This window comes from Globicephala melas, chromosome X, assembly GCF_963455315.2.
Source record: "Globicephala melas chromosome X, mGloMel1.2, whole genome shotgun sequence".
Taxonomy (NCBI): domain Eukaryota; kingdom Metazoa; phylum Chordata; class Mammalia; order Artiodactyla; family Delphinidae; genus Globicephala; species Globicephala melas.
The window spans coordinates 95,485,640-95,509,271 of record NC_083335.1 but is presented as its reverse complement, the minus strand read 5'-3'; the positions used below and the strand labels follow the sequence as shown (position 1 = coordinate 95,509,271).

The 23,632-nt window shown below is 45.6% G+C and overlaps 1 protein-coding gene across 1 annotated transcript in view; it reads left to right on the top strand.

Moving 5' to 3' along the window:
- The window catches only part of CFAP47 (cilia and flagella associated protein 47), a 471,409-nt gene that overhangs the window by 64,589 nt on the left and 383,188 nt on the right, over window positions 1-23,632 (top strand). The window contains 6 exon segments of the mRNA XM_070044670.1: window positions 2,875-3,104; window positions 6,852-7,926; window positions 8,110-8,186; window positions 10,244-10,370; window positions 21,125-21,251; window positions 23,450-23,544. Of these exon segments, the coding sequence (XP_069900771.1) occupies window positions 2,875-3,104; window positions 6,852-7,926; window positions 8,110-8,186; window positions 10,244-10,370; window positions 21,125-21,251; window positions 23,450-23,544 (1,731 nt within the window).

Here is a 23,632-nt window from a genome sequence, read left to right as displayed (position 1 = left end):
CAGTTGTGGCTCGCGGGCTCTAGAGCGCAGGCTCAGTAGCTGTGGCACATGGGCTTAGTTGCTCCGCGGTATGTGGGATCTTCCCGGACCAGGGCTCGAACCCGTGTCCCCTGCATTGGCAGGCGGATTCTTAACCACTGTGCCACCAGGGAAGCCCTGATCTTTAATTGTTCAAATATCAATTTAGCGTCTGCTCTTCAGAAGGCTTTTGGATGGTACTGGGGATGCTAAGAAACATAGACCCAACCCCTGCCTGTAGAATTCTAGAGTCTAAGAGCAGCATTCATAGAAAGCAGCTGGTGAACGAAGATCTAAAGGCACAATAAAAATCAGGGGTAAGAAGTGGGGGTTGAGGGGTTCCTCATGAGGAGTCTAGTGTAAATGTCCTGATGCAAGGCACTTTGAGACTTTAGGACAATATAAAAGTCTTGCAGTGGGAGATAAATTTAAGTTAGGCCGTATGGTGAGCCAGCCAGTGAGGCTGTGGAAACACTGAACAGGGGCCAGACCCTCAGATGGTGGGTCTCAGAGTTGAGAGACTTAAGCCTGGAATGGAAAACTGCCCTTAACAGTTACTTTGAAATCATGAGTAAACCAGAGAGAAATCTCCACCCGGGGCAGGGATGGAACGTGCCCCGTGCTCCTGTCCCAGTGCAGGTGAACACAGTGCACAACCTAGGTGTTTTATGCACATCATCTCCAAGGAGTGTCTTTGAAATAAAGGTGACAGTAGTCTGAAACTGGAAACTCAGAAGCCAGTGGGCTGATACTCTTTGCTGGGGGACAAGGAGTCAGAGCCCATTCTATTAAAAGGGCATTCGCATTCAGTTTTTTTTTTTTTTTTTTTTGGTTGTAATTCCGCAAAGTCTACGAGAGGTGTAGATTTTCGGTGACGGTAAAATTAATGACGATAGGGGTTGTTTAGTTTAGATGAAAGGGCAGCTTGGAAGGAAGAAAGAGTTAGTCTTGGAAGCAAATTCTAGAATATTTGAATTTCATTCAGTTGGAAGGAAAATATAATTTTCATATTTTATTTATTGGGGAAATTAAAGATTCTTTGTAAACAGCATTTTGGACTGATTTGGTGTTCCATGTCCTAGAATGCCACATATTCTCTGATATCTCCTGGATTTAAAAATTCCTTCAGGGTGGGTGGTATCGTCTGCAGCCAAAATAATCATAATCATGGTAAAAACAGACATTGTGTAAAGTCTCAATGTGGTCCAGGCGCTGTGCCAGGTGTTTTACATACATTACCTGCATGCCACTAGCCCTGCAAAATAGGGCTTAACAAAGCCACTTCACCTGAGGCTCACAGAGCTTGGTGATGGACCTGAGTTCACACAGCTAATAGGTCACATGGCCGGGACTGGACCTCTGGTCTGAATTTGTCCAGAGCTCGCGCCATTCCACTCCTCCCAGCCTGAGGCTGATCATGAGTCAGTTAATTCACTGTCTTCTACCACTTCAAAATGTATCTTGAGTGATGAAAAGAAGGACTCTGTGACCAAAACACTGGATTGGAATACATACCCACAGCAGTACAAATACGGAAATAAACAAGAGATATGAATAAAGGAGAGAAAGAGATAATGCTCGGTAACAATATGATCATCTGCATGTGCAAAATCAGATACCCTCAAATGATCAGGGGCTTACAAGATTATCTGGCTCTATCCTTCTATGTAGAAAGTAAATATTTTAGAACTACCCTAAGTCTGGCTGGTGAAGAGAAGGAATATATCAGCTTTTTTTCTCTGACAGCGTAACATCTGTCCTGAGTTCCTTAATTTGTGCTGTATTTTCCTAAGCTTACATCACTTTCGGGACAGAGACCCATTTTCTCCCAAGATTTGCAATAGGGTAACCGGTCAAATGTTTGTAGGAATATGCATTTCCCAGGAAGCCTTTAATCAAGAGACAGAAGCTGATATAAGAACCCCCATGAATGAGGACCGAGGAGACGATCACCCCTGAATATAGGAGTTATCCAAAGACTAAGGAGAGTGACCTCAGTTCCGTAGAAGGAGGAGTGCCAGGCTTTGTTAGATGTAGTGAGCATGTTGAGTGAGGAATCACGGAAGGACCCAGCCAGAACAGTGAGGTCCTATAGAGTTGCATCCCTGCTGCCTGTTCTTGGAGGCCCCAATGGACTATGGTCATATGAGGATCACCCTGACTTTCAACTTGGAATTCTTAGGAGAGTAGGATCTTGATGTAAGACAAGCAGCTTCAGGAAAGCAGAGAGTGGAGTTACAGGATTGATCATTTGTCAAGGTGAGGATCTGAATGTGGACTAAGGGTAGCACGCACAGCATAAAAGGAGGCCCCGGAAAAATCTCTGATGCTGTCATCCCCGGGAAGCTCTGGCCATAGATGTCAGGTTGATTTCAGCCTGGAAAGTCTCAGTGAGGTGAGGGTCTCTGTCTAATGGGGTTGGCCTCAGTTTTGCAGAGAGAGAGATAGAAACCTGAGCCCTAACAAGAATTCATGTGACGATGCTGAGTGTTATGAGGGGACCCCCAAAAGCAGAGGGGGCCAAATAGACTTCTGTACAGTTCTTAGCCCTGGGAGACCCAGAAGAGCTACTGCTGAGTCATCCCCTCATTCCACCCGAGTGATCTCAGGGAGGGAAGGGCCTCATCTAGCAGGATCAGACTCCAGTTCTGCAGAGGGGGACGTCTTGGCCATAACCAGAGTCAAGGTGAGGACCCTCAGTGCTAATGAGGGGGTCTCTCCCCCAAGGAGGGAGGCTCACAGGGTGGCGCCCGTCTTGTCAGGCAGAGATGGTCGGAGCAGCGCCCTGACTTCCCTCCACTAGGGCCTCGGGGAGGTGAGGGCTTGGTTCGGAGGCTGGAGGACCCGGGACCATAGAGGGAGGGGTCCCGGGCTCTGATAGACGGCACCGGCAGGAGGCAGGGGCCGCTGAACCCCGAACAGTGGGCGTTCCCACAGAGTCCCGCCCCTACCGTCAGCCCTCGGATACCCCACGCAGCGCCGGATGCGGCTCCCCCGGATTTCCGCTTCGGAAGCGAGGAGCCCGACCGGGAGCTGCGGCGTTTGTTTGTCCGAGTGTGGGTTTTCAGGACTCGTCCGGAGCCACGGTGAGAACCTGAATGTAGCCTGCAGGGACCTTCCCGCCCCCCTCTCCCCATAACAAAGGTGACCCCCCGCCTCCCGCCCCTGCCTGCCATCAGCAGCATGAGACCCTGATCTGACCTATATGCCAGAGGAGTTGCCGTCTGGAGGGCCTCAGAGAGTGGAGGGCCTTTGTCTAGAGGGGGCGGCTTCTTAGGCAAACGGTGTAGTCTTGTCCCCAGCAGGTGAAAAGTGGGACCTTCAGAGCTGACGAGGGTTCCTCCTTCCGAAAGGCGTGACTGCACGGGGCCCCCTCCCGCCTTCACTCGTGCGATGCTCTAGAGTAATTCAGGCTGAGAGAACCCCTCATTTCTGCCTGGGGTGGGAAGTGGGGTTGGGGGCTAGGGAACGTTCGGGTAGAGAAAGGCCTTTATGGAAAGGGGGCAGGACTTCCCTGGCGGTCCAGTGGTTAAGACTCCTCGCTTCCACTGCAGGGGGCGCACCTTCGATCCCTGGTAGGGGAACTAAGATCCCACGTGCCACATGGTGCGGCCAAAAAGGAAGGGCGGGGGCGTGGACCAAGGGGGTGTTCTGTACGCTAAGTGAAATAAGTCAGACAGAGAAAAACAAATACTGTATGATTTCACTTACACGTGGAAGCTGAAAAAACAAATGAACAAACAACAGAACAGAAACAGTTATAGATACAGGAAACAAACAGGTGGTTGGGGGGAGGAGAGAAATTAGGTGAGGACAGTTAAGAGATACAAACTACCAGTTACGAAGTAAATGCGTAATGGGTGTGAAATGTAAAACAGCGGGTGGATGGATGGATGGATAGATAAGGCAACCCCATTAAGCTTACGGAGGAGACTTGGCCCTAAAAGAAGCAGAGGTAGGACCATCACTGTTAGTAAGCAGACCTCTCGTGAAAACAGGGAACTGCACAAATCAGCAGCCCTGCTCTCAGACCTGGGAGTCCCCAGATAAGGTAGCCGGGATGTGGAGCCCCCGACTTCTCTTCTAGCTACTCAAGGAGGTGAGTGCTTCGGCCTGAGGCATGTAGATTCGGGTCAGTGGAGGGAGGAATCCCAAACCCTACCCGGACTGGACGCCAGAGTCCTGAATGAGGACTGAGGGAGCCACAAACTCCAGAACAGTGGGATCGGAGAGTCCCACCCTTGCTGTTACCAGGCGTAGCCGAGCCCCAGATCAGCTTTGGCAGAATGAGGCTCAGTCTGACTGTAAGCTCAGGTCCCAGGAAGATGAGGACCTTTTCTGACGGTCATGGGCTCACGTCAGCAGAGGGCAAAGTCCCAGGCAGGGTGCAGAGTCAAGGTGAAGATCCTGAGTGAGGAAATGGAGACTGCTCCATACACAGTGGAGAGAGCTGCATCTCATGCCGCCCCTGCCGTTAGCCCCGGGAGGCCCAGGGCAGAGCTGGCAGGCTCAGGTGCACCCTAACTTCTGCCTGTGGGGTCTGAGGGAGATGAGGGCCTTGCTTTAAGGGCTGGCTGCCCGGTTCAGCAGAAGAAGAGGAGTCCCAGGCCATGATCGATGTCAAGGCACAAATTCTATGTGAGGAATGAGACAACCGACTCCCCCAGAACAGAGGAGACCCCACAAAGTGCCACCTCTGCCTTCGCCCTGGGAAGCCAGGTTTAGAGCTCTCAGGCTGAATTGCCCTCTCAGTTCCTCCAAGGGTGGTCTCAGGGACGTCAGGGTTTGGGTCTAATGGGAGAGGCCTCATTCAACATAGGGAAGAAGCCTGGTTCCTAACGAGAGTCAAGGTGGTAACACCGAGTGAACATGCGGGAGCCCCACCCAGAAAGAAGTGAACTACATAGAATCTCATTCCTACTCTCAGACCTGGGAGGGAGACTCAGGCATGGTGACCTGATGAATATCACTCACGTTTTCCCAGACCATGGCAGGGAGGTGAGGAACCTCCTTGATGGGAGTATGGGCTCAGGTGAGCAGCCGGAGGATTTCCAGGTAATGCCAGGAACCAAGGAGAGGACCCTGAGAATTGAGGGGACCACCTACACCACAATAGTGAGGGCCACAGAATCTCTTCCTGCCTGTCAGCATTGCACGTCCACACACAGTTGTAGCTAGAGAGACAAGAAAATTTTCTTTCTAGCGGGTCTCGGGGAGTTGGGGGCCTTAGTATGAGGGGATAGACGTCAAGTCAAGACATAGAGGATGTCCAAGTCCTGCTGTGCGTCAGGGTGAGGACACTGAGGGATGATGTAGATGCACACCCACCCAAAGCAGTGGGGGCCCACAAACTCCCACCCCCCTCAGCCCTGGGAAACCCCAGGTAGAGGTAGCCTGATGTGTCACCCCTCACTTCGGGCCCCAGGGACCCAGGCAGATGTGGGCCTTGATCTGAGGCCAGAAGACTCAGGTGGGCTGAGGGAGGAGCGTAGATGCCGTCTGAGTGAGGGCGAAAGAGGCCAACGATGCCGCAACAGTGGGGTCCCGCGGAGTCCAGCCCCTGCTACCAACCCAGGGAGGGCATGGACGGGGGTGACTGGCAGTGGCTCACCCTTTCTTTCATCTTGGGGATCTCAGGAAGGTGAGAATCTTAATGTAATGCAAGCGAACTCAGATCAGCGGAGGGAGGATTTCCGGGATTTGCCAGGACTCACGGAGACGATGCTGAGGACTGTGGGGGGAAGTCCACCCCGTGCCAGCGGGGACCGCGCAGAGTCCCTCTCCATTGTCGTTCCTAGAGGCGCCCCCGGGCACAGATGTGAGGCAGAAGTGCCCATCAGTTCCCCACTCGGAACTCACAGGGAAGTCAGCATCTTGGTGTGATGGGTCAGCAGAGGGAGGAACCGTAGACCCTCCCCTGAGTGAGAAATGGGGACCGTGAGGGAGGACCACACGTTATAGGGCCTCAGCCTGCCTGCTGCAGCTTTCAGCCTCTGGAGACTAGGGGCGCTGTGGCCAGGTAAGGCCATCGTCACTTCCACTGTTCGGTCTCAGGGAGCTGTGGGCCGTACTGTGAGGAAATGTCCTCAAGTCAAGAGAGAAAGGAGCCCCCAGATCCTCCCAGGAGACCCAGTGGGGACTGTGAATGACGACTGAAGGTAGCACACCCCCCTTCCACCGAATCAAAGGCATAATAAAGAGTCCTGCCCAGGCCTCTGCTCAGCCCTTGAAGGCCCAGAGCATGGTTGTCAGGCGGAGGCTCCTCATTTCTTTGTATCATTTCTAAGGGAGACGAGATCCTTCGTCTGAAGGTGCCACACCAGGGGCAGCAGGAGGGGTCCCAGACCCTTGGTATCGACAAGATGAGGACGCTGAATGGTTGAGGACCAACGAGTTCAGGACAGAGCAGGCCCCACACAACTGTCAGCGCTGTGCACCCCGACAGTGTCCATGACTCAGTTCCTTCTCGTGGGCCCCAGGGAGCTCTGAGGTGTCACCTTTAGAGCAGCACAGGAAAGAGGTCCCGGCCCTACCAAGAGTCGATGTGACAATCCTGTTTGTGAACGAAAGGGACCCTTGGAACCCAGAGAGGGCCTACCCTACCAGGATCTGTGGTCACCGCCATCAGCCACAGGCAGGGCTGGCAGGCTGTAGCCTGAGGCTCACTCACTCGCACTTCTTACCCTGGGTTCTCGGGACAGGCTGACCAAGAACAAGAGCCTAGTGGTTCCTAGAGCAGTGCCCTCAAGGAAACGTGCAGAGCGGCCTTCTTCAAGTCAGGGTGGGACCTCTCTGCTGAAGGTGCTCACACCCTCTCACCTTCCCTCCTCCAGGTTCCAGCATCACCTGCTCTCCTGCCCGCTCCCCCGCTTGCTGTCCCTGCCCATAGTCATGCCTCGGGGGCAGAAGAGTAAGCTTCGTGTCCGCGAGAAGCGCCACCAGGCCCGGAGGGAGACCCAGAATCTTGGGGGTGCTCAGGCCACTGCAGCACAGAGAGAAGAGTCGCCCTCGTGCCCCTCTTCTCCTTCTCGGGGTACTCCCCCGAGCTCCCCTGCTGCTGGCACTCGCCAGGAGCCTCAGGGAGCCCCAGCCACTAGCTCTCGTGCTGCAGGGGTTTCAGGCCCAGGATCTGATGTGCGTGCCAAGGTCCGGGTTGAGGCAAGGAGAAATTCCTCCCAGCCTTCAGCCTCCGGTGAGAGCTTTCAGAGAGATCCTCTGATCAAGAAGGTGGGAATGTTGATAGAATTCCTGCTGGAGAAGTATACAGTGGAAGAGCCCATTATAAAGGCAGACTTGCTGAAGCTTGTGAACAAAAGGTACAAGAGGAAGTTCCCTGAGATCCTCAGGAGAGCTGCTGAGTGCGTTCAGCTGGTCTTTGGTCTTGAGTTGAAGGAAGTCAAGCCGGGTGGTGATTCCTATGCCCTTGTCAGCAAGCTACATGTCAGCGATGATGGGCGTCAGAGCAGTGGCGGGCGGTTTCGGAAGAATGGGCTTCTGATGCTTGTCCTCGGTGTGATCTTCTTGCATGGCGACCGCGCCTCTGAGGAGGAGATCTGGGAATTCCTGAATGGTTTGGGTGTTTATGTTGGAAGGTGTCACATAATCTTTGGGGAGCCCAGGAAGCTTATCACAGAAGATCTGGTGCAGGAAAAGTACCTGGTGTATCGTCAGGTGTGCGACAGCGATCTCCCGTGCTATGAGCTCCTGTGGGGCCGGAGAGCCCACGCTGAAACCAGCAAGATGAAAGTCCTGGAGTTTATGGCCAAGGTGACTGGTACCGTCCCCAGTGCCTTACCAGATCTCTATGAGGAGGCTCTGAAAGATGAGGAAGAGAGAGCCCGAGCCCGAGCCCGAGCCCGAGCCGCAGCCAGGGCTGGTACTCGAGTCAAGGCCAGTGCGCCTTCCAAGGTCATGTCTAGCAGTTCCTCCCACTCTTAGTGAGGTCTGAGGCAGCTTCTTCACTTTGTGTTTGACCAACGCTGCCAACCTTTTCAGTAGTGAGAGGCTAAGCTGGGGCTGGAAAGCTCATAATGTATATCTTCTTTGTGTTCCTGTTTTACACTAGTATCTTTCAAATGTTTCTTTCACTAGAATGTTTCTTTAGATTCAGAATCCAAGTTTATAAATGACATGGATCACATATTTGTTGTTGTTTATCAGGTTGAAGCGTAAGAGTTTAGGTACCGTGTAGTACGATGTGAAAACTCCTTGCATCTTTCTGGGGTTCTGGACTGAGATAATATGGCATTGGAATAGGAATTTTCTCGGAAATGTGAAAGAATGCTGTGGTTTTAAAATGAAAAGCAAAGTAAAGTTTAGTCAAATTTTGGTTTGTCTTATTCACCTTTGTCTTTCTCTTTGGAAAATTCGAAGATATACACCTAGATGTCCTTAGCTTATTCAAGAATGCCGACAAAATTAGATAGTAATAAGTTACATTCCTCACTCAGTGCCTCATTGATTCCCATCTGTAATTGAGCATCTGCTCTTTGGAAGGTTCTGTGCTGGTAGTGATGATGCTAAGATAAAAAAGACCCTGCACCTGCCTGTAGATGTTGAGAGTATAAGAGCAGCTATTATATAAGGAAGGTGGTGTGATGGAAAAACCCAGTGAGGATGGTGGGGAGAGAGTCCAGTTGAGAGCAGTGAAGTATAAATTCTCTTAGCCAGAACACTTTGAGGTTTGGTTATTTTGCAAATCCCTCCTTGGGAGGTAATTTTAAGTTGGCTGCATGGTGGGCTAGATGAGGCTGTGATAATGGTGAGCAGGGGTCCAGTGCTTTTGCCCCGGTGCAGGTGAACACGGTGCACAAACAAACCAGGTGTTTTATGCAGATTGTCTCCTTTGTGGTGGGATGCTGAGAAGCCCCTGTGCTGGCACTCTGTGCCCTGGGCTGGAGGAGCCCCAGCCCGCTCCATTAATTAGTTATCGGGTTTTTCTAATTGGAGTATAATTGCTTTACAATGTTGTGTTTCTGCTGTGCAACGAAGTGAATCATCTACATGTATACATATATCCTCTCCCTGCTGGACTTCCCCCCACCCATCTAGGTGGTTACAGAGCACCAAGCTGAGCTCCCTGTGCTGTACAGCAGGTTCCCACTAGCTGTCTATTTGACACATGGTAGTGTACATAGGTCAATCCTAATCTCCCAATTCATGCCACCCCCCCTTCCCCCGTGTCCACATGTCCGTTCTCTATGTCTGCGTCTCTGTTCCTGCCCTGCAAAGAGGTTCAACTGTACCAGTTATCTAGATTCCACATATATGCGTTAATATATGAGATTTGTTTGTCTTGAGTGTAATCTGGCAGAACTCCTAAATGAGCCCAGATTTTGGTGGTGATGAAACACATGAAAATCGGGGGGGTTTTGGGGAAGCAGGGGAATTATTGGTCCTTGACACAAATTCTATAAGGTTTGATTTGCATCCTGGTGAAACCCCTGCCTCCACAAATGAAACAACATTCTCTGATAGGGAAAATGTACTCAGGGTTACTTGCTAAGGAGCACTTTGGTTAATTCAGCTTTCTTTGTCCTAGAGGCCCGCATAGTTTCTGACATCTGGATAAAATGAAAAATTCCTAGAGATGAGGGTATCTCTAGGACAGAGAAGACCAGTCTCTTCTGGTATGAAAACAAGCATCATAATAACTGCCATGCATGAAAGACCCAGACATCGCCAGCCACTGTGCCAGGTGCTTTACATATATCACATATGTTCCGACAGTTCTATAAGATGAGGCTTATCAAACCCACTTGGCAGACAAAGAACTTGCAGTATTCTCCGGACTGGTAAAGTGACAGAACCGGGAGTACGGCCCGGTCTGAATTCCTCCAGAGCCCATACTGTTCCACTCCTCCCAGCCTGAGGCAGCCCTTCTGTCTCTTAATCCATTTCTCCTCTCACTGCTCCGTGACGTCTCTCAGGCAATAAGAAAGAGGAACTTGTAGCCAAAATATTAAAAGCAGGCCTAAAGAAGGAAGGTGAACATGAGAATCAGACACCATTTGGGGATTGTCTGTGGGCTTCGTTTACCTAGGATCCTCCTGCCCCTCGCCCCAGGCTTCCCTGAGAGCTGATTGCCCCGGTCCCGGCACGGGGGTCCAGTCCCAGCACTTTGTGGCATCACAGCGCCCTGCCCCTGGGTCTTCCCCAGTGTTCCCTCGTGTCCAGACTGGAAGCTGACCTGCTGGCCAGCTCTTCTCTGCATCTTCCTCTGGAGGCTGCACTCAGCTCCCGGAGGCACGGACAGCCCATATGCCCTGCCCTCCCCTGACTCGGAGCATCCCGACTCCCCGCAGATCCTGTTCGTCACCGTGGACCCCTGGGACAGCAGCTGCTCTTTCCATGTATCTGTTCACTTCAGACAGTGACGTTTACACACCTCCTCATCTCCACTGGGTGCCTCCACCACATTCTCAGTGTTTGCAAGCCTGCCGGTGACGAGACTCTGATTTGGTATGGACTCTACAGGGCCTTGGCTTATAACCCCAAGGCTAGGGAGGCCTTGTTTGAAACAACGTGATATTTGCAGTAGGATTTTAATGAAGTGTCTTCTTTGAATCTGGCCACTGAATCCATACACTGATGAGTGAACTTAATTAAGGGGTCCCAAACCAAAGCCTTCTTCCTAAGTGGTAAAGGAGGAGGGACCAAGGAAGTCACTGTGTAAACAAACATCTGCTGAGGCTGAATTCCTAAAAACCCATCTTGGAGTCCTTCTTGGAGGTGGAAAATGGTTCTTTGTCAGACATGCTAGCTTTGAATAACAAGGAAAAGTAATTCACCATCCTCCCAGTAATCCTTGTCTGTATCGGTCCCAGGGGAGATGCTGTTTGTTCAATATGCTTAATGGCACCTGTTCGGGTGTTCAGGTATGTTCAGTCAGGTGGTGGGTGGCTATGATTTTGACCATGCAACCAAAAGTTAGGAGAAAATTCCCAGCCTACTGAGATTACACAGGTTATTGCAACTGGCAATGCAGAAAGGTACTGGTGAAAGCCCTCTCTGCTGAGATGTACAGGGTACTTTTGGAAATTAGATGGAATCCTGTATTTGAAAACATGTCTTACATAGTATGCACAAGAAAAACTTGGTGAATTTCAAGGTAAATTTGGCCTTCTCAGAAACTCCTCCAACTAACTAAGAGGGTTGTTGTCATAAGCAATTGCAGTAGTTGCTCTTTATTGAGCACACACTATACACCAGTTTATGGGAGACTGCAAACCTCATCCACATCCTGTCTTGCTCTCCTTGGGTTCCTGGGGAGACTATATTCCCAGTCCACTTGTAATTAGGAAGGGTCACCTCCAGACCAAGGCACGAGGGAGTCAGTACGGCACCTCTGTGCTTTCTCTTCCATTCAGCAGCAAACAGAGAGAGCCCGTGTTGAGGTGTGGAGCCACGTGACGTACATAGCCGGGATCTCGGAGTCATCTGTGAGAGGTGAGCCTCTGCCAACCTTCATCAGGTTTTATGTGCACAAGAAACAGACTTCTGTTGTGTTAAGTCATTCAGATATCAGGTTTTCTCTGTTGCATCAGTTAGCAGTTACTTAATCCGAGTGATACACAACTACTATTTCTACTCTTAGGCTCATTTAAATGTTTTAATGACAGAGCTAATCATAGCATATATATTCTTCTTATAAAAACTTCTTACACACATAAATCACAAACTCCTCCCTTACAACATTGCTCGAAAATTCAGCCCCCTTTTCAAAAGTAACCACAATTAACTGTCTGGTGTGTGTCATTCTAAAGCTGATTTGAGGCTTCTTTGTACATAGATGTGCTACAAAAATATGTTGAATTTTTAACACACAGGGGCCACAGTGTACATATTGTTCTGTGACTTGCTCTTGTAACTTAATGGAAGTGAATGCAAGATCTTTCTGTGACAGCACGTATAAGACCCACCTCACTTTTTAAAACTGTCATCACCATTAGAAAAGGTCCCAGCCAGCCCTCTGGTCCTAAGCTACAGCGTGAAGTAGAGCCCCTCAGCCAACCTGTAGATCTGTGAGAACAAACAGTTGTTGTGTTAGGATGCTACGTTTTGTGGCTCTTCATTGGGCAGTGGAAGTTTACTAATAAGTACATTAAGGGCTAGCAGTTCATATTTTAATTTTTTATGTTCTTTGTCTTCCACAGGGAGCACACACTATTCCTAAAAATATTTTTAAGGTTAAGAAAAATAAACTTCAAAAGGCATGGGAAATTCTAATTACAGACGTTAGGGAAGCCTTTAAAATGGGAAAAATAAGCAAATAATTTACAAAAGAAGAGTGAAGTGACGCATGATTATTTCTCCTACAGAATGAAAACAAAAAGATTACTTATAGACTATTCTCTCTCCAGATGGTGGATTGATAAAGAGAATTTTTTTTAAAACATCTTTATTGGGGTATAATTGCTTTACAATGGTGTGCTAGTTTCTGCTCTATAACAAAGTGAATTAGTTACACATATACATATGTTCCCATATCTCTTCCCTCTTGCGTCTCCCTCCCTCCCACCCTCCCTATCCCACCCCTCCAGGGGGTCACAAAGCACCGAGCTGATATCCCTGTGCTATGGGGCTGCTTCCCACTAGCTATCTACCTTACGTTTGTTAGTGTATATATGTCCATGTCTCTCTCTCGCTTTGTCACAGCTCACCCTTCCCCCTCCCCATATCCTCAAGTCCGTTCTCTAGTAGGTCTGTGTCTTTATTCCTGTCTTACCGCTAGGTTCTTCATGACATTTTTTTTTCTTAAATTCCATATATATGTGTTAGCATACGGTATTTGTCTTTCTCTTTCTGACTTACTTCACTCCGTATGACAGACTCTAGGTCTATCCACCTCATTACAAATAGCTCAATTTCGTTTCTTTTTATGGCTGAGTAATATTCCATTGTATATATGTGCCACATCTTCTTTATCCATTCATCCGATGATGGACACTTAGGTTGTTTCCATCTCCGGGCTATTGTAAATAGAGCTGCGATGAACATTTTGGTACATGACTCTTTTTGAATTATGGTTTTCTCAGGGTATATGCCCAGTAGTGGGATTGCTGGGTCATATGGTAGTTCTATTTGTAGTTTTTTAAGGAACCTCCATACTGTTCTCCATAGTGGCCGAACCAATTCACATTCCCACCGGCACTGCAAGAGGGTTCCCTTTTTTCCCCACCCTCTCCAGCATTTATTGTTTCTAGATTTTTTGATGATGGCCATTCTGACTGGTGTGAGATGATATCTCATTGTAGTTTTGATTTGCATTTCTCTAATGATTAATGATGTTGAGCATTCTTTCATGTGTTTGTTGGCAGTCTGTATATCTTCTTTGGAGAAATGTCTATTTAGGTCTTCTGCCCATTTTTGGATTGGGTTGTTTGTTTTTTTGTTATTGAGCTGCATGAGCCGCTTGTAAATTTTGGAAATTAATCCTTTGTCAGTTGCTTCATTTGCAAATATTTTCTCCCATTCTGAGGGTTGTCTTTTGGTCTTATTTATGGTTTCCTTTGCTATGCAAAAGCTTTGAAGTTTCATTAGGTCCCATTTGTTTATTTTTCTTTTTATTTCCATTTCTCTAGGAGGCGGGTCAAAAAGGATCTTGCTGTGATTTATGTCATAGAGTGTCCTGCCTGTGTTTTCCTCTAAGAGTTTGATAGTTTCTGACCTTATATTTAGGTCTTTAATCCATTTTGAGCTTATTTTTGTGTATGATGTTAGGGAGTGATCTAATCTCATACTTTTACATGTACCTGTCCAGTTTTCCCAGTACCACTTATTGAAGAGGCTGTTCTTTCTCCACTGTACATTCCTGCCTCCTTTATCAAAGATAAGGTGACCATATGTGTGTGGGTTTATCTCTGGGCTTTCTATCCTGTTCCATTGATGTATCTTTCTGTTTTTGTGCCAGTACCATACTGTCTTGATTACTGTAGCTTTGTAGTATAGTCTGAAGTCAGGGAGCCTGATTCCTCCAGCTCCATTTTTCTTTCTCAAGATTGCTTTGGCTATTCGGGGTCTTTTGTGTTTCCATACAAACTGCGAAATTTTTTGTTCTAGTTCTGTGAAAAATGCCAGTGGTAGTTTCATAGGGATTGCATTGAATCTGTAGATTGCTTTGGGTAGTAGAGTCATTTTCACAATGTTGATTCTTCCAATCCAAGAACATGGTACGTCTCTCCATCTATTTGTATCATCTTTAATTTTTCTCATCAGTATCTTATGATTTTCTGCATACAGGTCTTGTGTCTCCTTAGGTAGGTTTATTCCTAGATATTTTATTCTTTTTGTTGCAGTGGTAAATGGGAGTGTTTTCTTGATTTCACTTTCAGATTTTTCATCCTTAGTGTATAGGAATGCCAGAGATTTCTGTGCATTAATTTTGTATCCTGCAACTTTACCAAATTCATTGATTAGCTCTAGCAGTTTTCTGGTAGCATCTTTAGGATTCTCTATTTATAGTATCATGTCATCTGCAAACAGTGACAGTTTTTCTTCTTTTCCGATTTGGATTTCTTTTTTTTCCTTTTCTTCTCTGATTGCTGTGGCTTAAACTTCCAAAACTATGTTGAATAAGAGTGGTGAGAGTGGGCAACCTTGTCTTGTTCCTGATCTTAGTGGAAATGCTTTCAGTTTTTCAGTATTGAGGATGATGTTGGCTGTGGGCTTGTCATATATGGCGTTTATTATGTTGAGGAAAGTTCCCTCTATGCCTACTTTCTGCAGGGTTTTTATCATAAATGGGTGTTGAATTATGTCAAAAGCTTTCTCTGCATTTATTGAGATGATCATATGGTTTTTCTTCTTCAATTTGTTAATATGGTTTATCACATTGATAGATTTGTGTATATTGAAGAATCCTTGCATTTCTGGAATAAACCCTGCTTGATCATGGTGTATGAGCCTTTTAATGTGCTGTTGGATTCTGTTCGCTAATATTTTGTTGAGGATTTTTGCATCTATGTTCATCAGTGATATTGGCCTGTAGTTTTCTTTCTTTGTGACATCCTTGTCTGGTTTTGGTATCAAGGTGATGGTGGCCTCATAGAAGGAATTTGGGAGTGTTCCTCCCTCTGCTATATTTTGAAAGAGTTTGAGAAGGATAGGTGTTAGCTCTTCTCTAAATGTTTGATAGAATTTGCCTGTGAAGTCATCTGGTCCTGGGCTTTTGTTTGTTAGAAGATTTTTAATTACAGTTTCAATTTTGGTGCTTGTGATTGGTCTGTTCATATTTTCTATTTCTTCCTCCTGGTTCAGTCTCACAAGGTTGTGCATTTCTACGAATTTGTCCATTTCTTCCAGGTTGTCCATTTTATTGGCATAGAGTTGCTTGTAGTAATCTCTCATGATCTTTTGTATTTCTGCAGTGTCAGTTGTTACTTCTCCTTTTTCATTTCTAATTCTATGGATTTGAGTCTTCTCCCTTTTTTTCTTGATGAGTCTGGCTAATGGCTTATCAATTTTGTTTATCCTTTCAAAGAACCAGCTTTTAGTTTTATTGATCTTTGCTATTGTTTCCTTCATTTCTTTTTCATTTATTTCTGATCTGATTTTTATGATTTCTTTCCTCCTGCTAACTTCGGGGTTTTTTTGTTCTTCTTTCTCTAATTGCTTTAGGTGCAAAGTTAGGTTGTTTATTCGAGATGTTTCCTGTTTCTTAAGGTAAGATTGTATTGCTATAAACTTCCCTCTTAGAACTGCTTTTGCTGCATCCCATAGATTTTGAGTCGTCGTGTCTCCATTGTCATTTGTTTCTAGGTATTTTTTATTTCCTCTTTGATTTCTTCAGTGATCACTTCGTTATTAAGTAGTGTATTGTTTAGCCTCCATGTGTTTGTATTTTTTACAGATCTTCTCCTGTAATTGATATCGAGTCTCATAGCGTTGTGGTCGGAAAAAATACTTGATACAATTTCGATTTTCTTAAATTTACCAAGGCTTGATTTGTGACCCAAGATATGATCTATCCTGGAGAATGTTCCATGAGCAGTTGAGAAAAATGTGTATTCTGTTGTTTTTGGATGGAATGTCCTATAAATATCAATTAACTCCATCTCGTTTAATGTATCATTTAAAGCTTGTGTTTCCTTATTTATTTTGATTTTGGATGATCTGTCCATTGGTGAAAGTGGGGTGTTAAAGTCCCCTACTATGAATGTGTTACTGTCGATTTCCCCTTTTATGGTTGTCAGTATTTGCCTTATGTATTGAGGTGCACCTATGTTGGGTGCATAAATATTTACAATTGTTATATCTTCCTCTTGGATCGATCCCTTGATCATTATGTAGTGTCCTTCTTTGTCTCTTCTAATAGTCTTTGTTTTAAAGTCTATTTTGTCTGATATGAGAATTGCTACTCCAGCTTTCTTTTGGTTTCCATTTGCATGAAATACCTTTTTCCATCCCCTTACTTTCAGTCTGTATGTGTCTCTAGGTCTGAAGTGGGTCTCTTGTAGACAGCAAATATATGGGTCTTGTTTTTGTATCCATTCAGCCAATCTGTGTCTTTTGGTGGGAGCATTTAGTCCATTTACATTTAAGGTAATTATCGATATGTGTGTTCCCATTCCCATTTTCTTAATTGTTTTGGGTTTGTTATTGTAGGTCTTTTCCTTCTTTTGTGTTTCTTGCCTAGAGAAGTTCCTTTAGCAGTTGTTGTAGAGCTGGTTTGGTGGTGCTGAACTCTCTCAGCTTTTGCTTGTCTGTAAAGGTTTTAATTTCTCCATCAAATCTGAATGAGATCCTTGCTGGGTAGAGTAATCTTGGTTGCAGGTTTTTCTCCTTCAACACTTTCAATATGTCCTGCCACTCCCTTCTGGCTTGCAGAGTTTCTGCTGAAAGATCAGCTGTTAACCTTCTGGGGATTCCTTTGTGTGTTATTTGTTGTTTTTCCCTTGCTGCTTTTAATATGTTTTCTTTGTATTTAATTTTTGATAGTTTGATTAATATGTGTCTTGGCGTATTTCTCCTTGGATTTATCCTGTATGGGACTCTCTGTGCTTCCTGGACTTGATTAACTATTTCCTTTCCCATATTAGGGAAGTTTTCAACTATAATCTCTTCAAATATTTTCTCAGCCCCTTTCTTTTTCTCTTCTTCTTCTGGAACCCCTATAATTCGAATGTTGGTGCGTTTAATGTTGTCCCAGAGGTCTCTGAGACTGTCCTCAGTTCTTTTCATTCTTTTTTCTTTATTCTGCTCTGCAGTAGTTATTTCCACTATTTTATCTTCCAGGTCACTTATCCGTTCTTCTGCCTCGGTTATTCTGCTATTGATCCCATCTAGAGTACTTTTAATTTCATTTATTGTGTTGTTCATTGTTGCTTGTTTCATCTTTAGTTCTTCTAGGGCCTTGTTAACTGATTCTTGCATTTTGTCCATTCTATTGTCCATTTTATCTCCAAGATTTCGGATCAACCTTAGTATCATTATTCTGAATTCTTTTTCAGGTAGACTGCCTATTTCCTCTTCATTTGTTAGGTCTGGTGGGTTTTTATCTTGCTCCTTCATCTGCTGTGTATTTTTCTGTCTTTTCATTTTGCTTATCTTACTGTGTTTGGGGTCTCCTTTTTTGCAGGCTGAAGGTTCGTAGTTCCTCTTGTTTTTTTGTGTCTGTCCCCAGTGGCTAAGATTGGTTCAGTGGGTTGTGTAGGCTTCCTGGTGGAGGGTACTAGTGCGTGTGTTCTGGTGGATGAGGCTGGATCTTGTCTTTCTGGTGGGCAGGTCCACGTCTGGTGGTGTGTTTTGGGGTGTCTGTAGACTTATTATGATTTTGGGCAGCCTCTCTGCTAATGGGTGGGGTTGTATTCCTGTCTTGCTAGTTGTTTGGCATAGGATGTCCAGCACTGTAGCTTGCTGGTCGTTGAGTGAAGCTGGGTGCTGGCGTTGAGATGGAGATCTCTGGGAGATTTTTGCTGTTTGATATTATGTGCAGCTGGGAGGCCTCTTGTGGACCAGTGTCCTGAAGTTGGCTCTTCCACCTCAGAGGCACCGCACTGACTCCTGGCTGCAGCACCAAGAGCCTTTCATCCACAGGGCTCCTTAATTTGGGATGATTCGTTGTCTATTCAGGTATTCCACAGATGCAGGGTATATCAAGTTGACTGTGGAGCTTTAATCCGCTGCTTCTGAGGCTGCTGGGAGAGATTTCCCTTTCTCTTCTTTGTTCTCACAGTTCCCAGGGGCTCAGCTTTGGATTTGGCCCCGCCTCTGCGTGTAGGTTGCCGGAGGGCGTCTGTTCTTTGCTCAGACAGGACGGGGTTAAAGGAGCCGCTGATTCGGAGGCTCTGGCTCACTCAGGCTGGGGGGTAGGGAGGGTCGCGGAGTGTGGGGCGGGCCTTTGGCGGCAGAGCCTGAGGCGCGCCGTGCGTTCTCCCGGGGGAGTTGTCCCTGGATCCCGGGACCCTGGCAGTGGCGGGCTGCACAGGCTCCCCGGAAGGGCGTGTGGCTAGTGACCTGTGTTCGCACACAGGCCTCCTGGTGGCGGCAGCAGCAGCGGCCTTAGCGTCGCATGTCTGTCTCTGGGCTCCGCACTTTTAGTCGCGGCTCGCGCCCGTCCCTGGAGCTCTCTCAAGCAGTGTTCTTAATCCCCTCTCCTCGTGCACCAGGAAATAAAGGGACTTAAAAGTCTCTTGCCTCTTCGGCAGGTCCAGACTTTTCCCCGGACTCTCTTGCGGCTAGCCGCGGTGCACTAACGCCCTGCAGGCTGTGTTCACGCCGCCAACCTCAGTCCTCTCCCGGCGCTCCGACAAAAGCCGGAGCCTCAGCTCCCAGTCCCGCCCGCCCCGGCGGGCGAGCAGACAAGCCTCTCGGCTGGTGAGTTCCGGTCGGCCCGATCCTCTGCGCTGGAATCTGTCCGCTTTGCCCTCCGCACCCCTGTTGCTGTGCTCTCCTCCGCGCCTCCCAAGCTCCCCCACTCCGCCTCCCGCAGTCTCCGCCCGCGAAGAGGCTTCCTAGTGTGTGGACACTTTTCCTCCTTCACAGCTCTCTCCCGCTGGTGCAGGACCCATCCCTATACTTTTGTCTCTGTTTAGTTTTTTCTTTTGCCCTAACCAGGTACGTGGGGGGTTCCTTGCCTTTTGGGAGGTCTGAGGTATTCTGCCAGCGTTCAGTAGGTGCTCCATAGGAGTTTTCCACGCGTAGATGTATTTCTGGTGTATCTGTGGGGAGGAAGGTGATCTCCGCGTCTTACTCTTCCGCCATCTTCCCGGAAGTCCCCCATATTTTTCTTATATCCTATAAACCATAATGGTTCTATTTCTAGAAATACATGTATATATATCAGAAGACTTTGATAATGCATGACATATAACTGTGCTTATTAATTGTTATAATATAGTAGGTTAAGTATATTATACATAAGTATATACTATAAATGAAAATAAAATTATTAATTGCTAGTTTTAATTGCTTAAGAATTTCAGGTGAATGTTTTGGAGAGTTCTCTCTCTGTGTATACCTATATATTAGGTATCTTTATGTTAAATTAAGTTTGAAAAAAATGCACTTTTATAAAGTATTTCATTTATTTACTCCAGGTGTTGGCAAACTAAAGTCTGTGGGCCAAATCTGGCCTGACACCTGTTTTTTTATAAAGAAGGTTTTATTAGAACGCAGTCACACTCATTTGTTTGTATATTGTTTCTGGATGCTTTCATGAATGGCAGGGTTGAATAGTTGTGACAGAAACCTTATGGCTTGCAAAGCCTAAAATATTTACTATATAAACCCTTACAGAAAAATGTTTGCCAACCGTTGGTTTAGTCATTTCTTCTTCAGTACATATTTGTTGAATACCAATTATAGGCCAGATACTAGACTTTGAATGTATAAAGATAATAAGACATCTTACTTGTTCTCTAAAAGTTAACAGTAAGTTTATCAGTTAGGGTCTTAGTAGTAAACAAATGACTCAAAGCATTTAACTGAAGATGATTTAGTGAAGGAATTATGTATGGACCTGGGAGCCAGGTTAAAAAAAACTGACAAGGGATGGAAGCTGCTTCTACCTCTAGGCCGGAAGGAGCAAGAGGAGGCAAGATATTATTGAAGCCCTGTGAGTGGTGAAACTCTGAAAGAGGGGCCATCTAATAAAAGCTATAACTGTAAAAAAAAAAAAAAAAAAAAAAAATGCTGTCCTTGCCAGAATTGCAGCCAAGGCAGGGAAGACATGAGGGCATAAATACCTCCTACTCTCTGATATCTTGCTGACATTTCCCTGTGGTTGAACCAAATCAGAGACAGAAGAGCAAGGGACCTAGATAAATCAGTCTGTAGAGGTCAGGACAGAGGAGAGCAGAGAAAGATGGCTATTGGATCTAAATGACAAATGGAGACCACCTATATAACAGTAGGAGAGAGAGACAAAGAATTGGGTTAGGGGCTTCCCTGGTGGTGCAGTGGTTGAGAGTCCACCTGCCGATGCAGGGGACACAGGTTCGTGCCCCGGTCCGGGAAGATCCCACATGCCGTGGAGTGGCTGGGCCCGTGAGCCATGGCCGCTGAGCCTGCGCGTCTGGAGCCTGTGCTCCGCAACGGGAGAGGCCACAACAGTGAGAGGCCCGCGTACCGCAAAAAAAAAAAAAAAAAAAAAAAAAAGAATTGGGTTATTACCATATAGCATGTGGATGCTACAAGACAGGTCAGTACCTGGTGCTAAGGAAGCATATGCTAAGGGAAACTAGCTGAGAATCACCAACAGGAAAGATTTCTTGGAGAAGTTGATGCGTAATCTGAATTTAGAAGAAATAAGGAGAGAAACAGAGAAGGTGATATGAAAGAATGCAAGTAAAGGCCTAGAAATGAGTCAGTGTGGCAAGTAGTTTGGACTCTCTAGAGTATAGAGGGGCAAGTGAGACCCAGGTAACTAATAGTTTTTTCTGGACATTTATCCTAGAGGTTAGGCAGCACAATTAAAGGATTGATATCCAGGCAATGGTATGAGTAGGCTTGCACTTCACTAATTTTCCTTTTGGAGCAAAGTTGAAAATGGGCTGGGGGAAAAGGTGGGTATGGGAGGGGCAAAAACAGAGACGGGGGATCAGTTAGGTATGGTGGCCATACAGGTGAGAAGTGATGAGAGCCTGAGCTCAGACATTGATACCAGGGACGGGAAGGAGGAGAGTACAGAGGTGCTGAGAAATTAGCAATGCCTCGATGTGGTTACCAAGCGGACATCAGTATTAAGGAGGAGGAGGAAGTCTTGGATCGCTCCCAGTTTTTGACTCTAAGACGTATGTGATGGGAGGGACTATTCATAGTTGATATAATGTGAGGGAAGGAATAGATCTAGGCAAGCATGCTGTGTTTGAGGGGACTGTGGAATAGCCCAGGAATCATAACAGTAGGCAGTTGGAAATCCATATGAGATTTATATTCTGTTTTGGAAAATCTGGATGTTGAAACTTTAGTTGCATTAACACTTTACTCTGACTGCCTCATATGCATTCATGCACCTTGTTAATGAATCACAGGCTCTTCCTGGTTATTCTGCAGAGCTACTCGGCAAGATGCATTTCTTTCCACAATTCTGCCTTAGCCCTAGCTCAAGCTTCCCTTCTAGGTCACTGGATCATCTTTTAAAATGCTTTCCTTGCCTCCAAGCCTTTATCCTCATACCTATACCAGAGAGTGATCTCCTTCAAGCAAAGATCTTATCCCATCTGCCCTCTGCTTGAAAAGCTTTGTTGGTTTCCTGTTACCAGTAGCAGTGGTTCTCAACAGCAGGCTGCTGACACAGTCTAGGATGTATATAAGTTGATCTTAACAATTATTAACAATTTGCAATAAAGTTTATACTTAAAATGTCCTGAAAATGTATTTTATTATTATGAGTATGTTAAAACATAAATGTCCTTCTGTGACAAATTAGACTTGGTTTTTCACATTATCGTTTCAGGACAAGAATGACTTAAGGGGGAGGAAATACTGAGATCTGTTTAGCTATGATGCCACCTTTTCTTTCCAGTCACCTCTCCCATTGTAGGCTCCATCAGCTGTCTCTACTGCAACCAGATTGTGTTACACATTTCCTCTGGCACTGGGCTTCCCTCCTGCTAGGCTAGTTCCTCCTCTTCTGTCCCTGCTGCCTGAGATTCTACCCTCTTTTATAAATTAGCATCAACCTCCTGCATTCCTATGAATCATTAGCCCCATTCGTACCCCTGTCCAATCGGTTGAAATTATTTTTTTTGCCTTTGCTCCTTTAGGACATTAGGTGAGTTTTATTATAGCACTAACCAAATTGTACCTTGTATCAAAAAGAGCTTTGTACTTGTTTGTCTCCCTTACTACGCTGTGAGCTCCATGAGGTCAAGGACTATGGTTCCAATTTTTGTTTTCTGCTAGAGTTGTCTGACATAGTTCTCTGCACATTATAGGTGCTCAAGAAATATTTATTGATGCTGTCTTGGATTATTGCATTTCACAATCTATATGTTTATATATACTTCAAATATACTTAAGAATATCTATTTTTATTATATTTTATGTATTCGAGATATATAGCCATTCTAGGTGGATATTCTTTGCTGTATAATATATGTATTTTTTCCCACACCACAAACATGTTTGTGTTAATAAACACTTAATGGATCCTTTAAACCATTTGTTTAATGGTTTTTATACCATACATCAAGTTGAGAGAAATTGAGTAGGGTGAAGGAGAATGAAATGAGTTATTTAAGTTTATTTTGAGACAGGGTATTTGAAATTATTATCATTCCTTGGATTAATCAGAAAACTTTAGGGAGAAAAAAAGGATTTTTAGAATTGTTTAGATGAGGGCAGAGGTTCTATTGTAGCTAACATTTGATCTTTCAGGAACTTATTTTAGAAGTTTATTTAAGTGGTTATAATTTTTGACCCTGAAGTTTGTGTTACTATTTGACAGTTGTTTCTGTATCTCCACCCAATGCCTTTGTATCTGGAGTGATACCATTTTGTTGAAAAGTTTTCTTGTACGAAATTGTGTTTATCTTCTTTGTGAACTCCGTAAGGCATCAGAGGAGGTCTGGATTCTCCCTGTTCCATCTTCACTGGAGAGGGAGTCTCAATTTTCTCAGACCTAAGATTCAGTCAGTTATTTGATCTTGACCTTTATACCTTTTTATATTCATCTGAATATGACTGTGATATCATTCTTGAACTTTGGAGATTTTAAAAAATAGGTTTATCCTCTCTGTTTTGCTGATTGAATATATATTTGTTCCATTTTTGGATACCAGTTTTGCTGATTAGCATCTTGGCATTAAGAGTGATTCCTTAACCTAGCAACCTTATGCAGCCCCGCACAGATGTTTTAGCGACTGTTTTTTGATTGTTGTGAACATTTTGATGAGGTTTCTCAAAGTTTCATTTCCACATTTAACAATAGCATCATAGATATGTATCTGGCTTAAAAAAAAAAAGTGTCCTTTTTCTGCTCTTATAGGGGAATTCACAGACACTGCATTTCCTGACATATATTCCTTGGAGTTAGAGAGAGAGACATCTCTGGAGTGTGGCCTAGCATTTTCTCCCGAAGAAGTAAGTTAAGCTTTCTATTACTCACATTACTGGAGAGTTGTGGAGTTAAGATAATCCTAACTAAGAAGCTATTGAAGATCACCTAAGT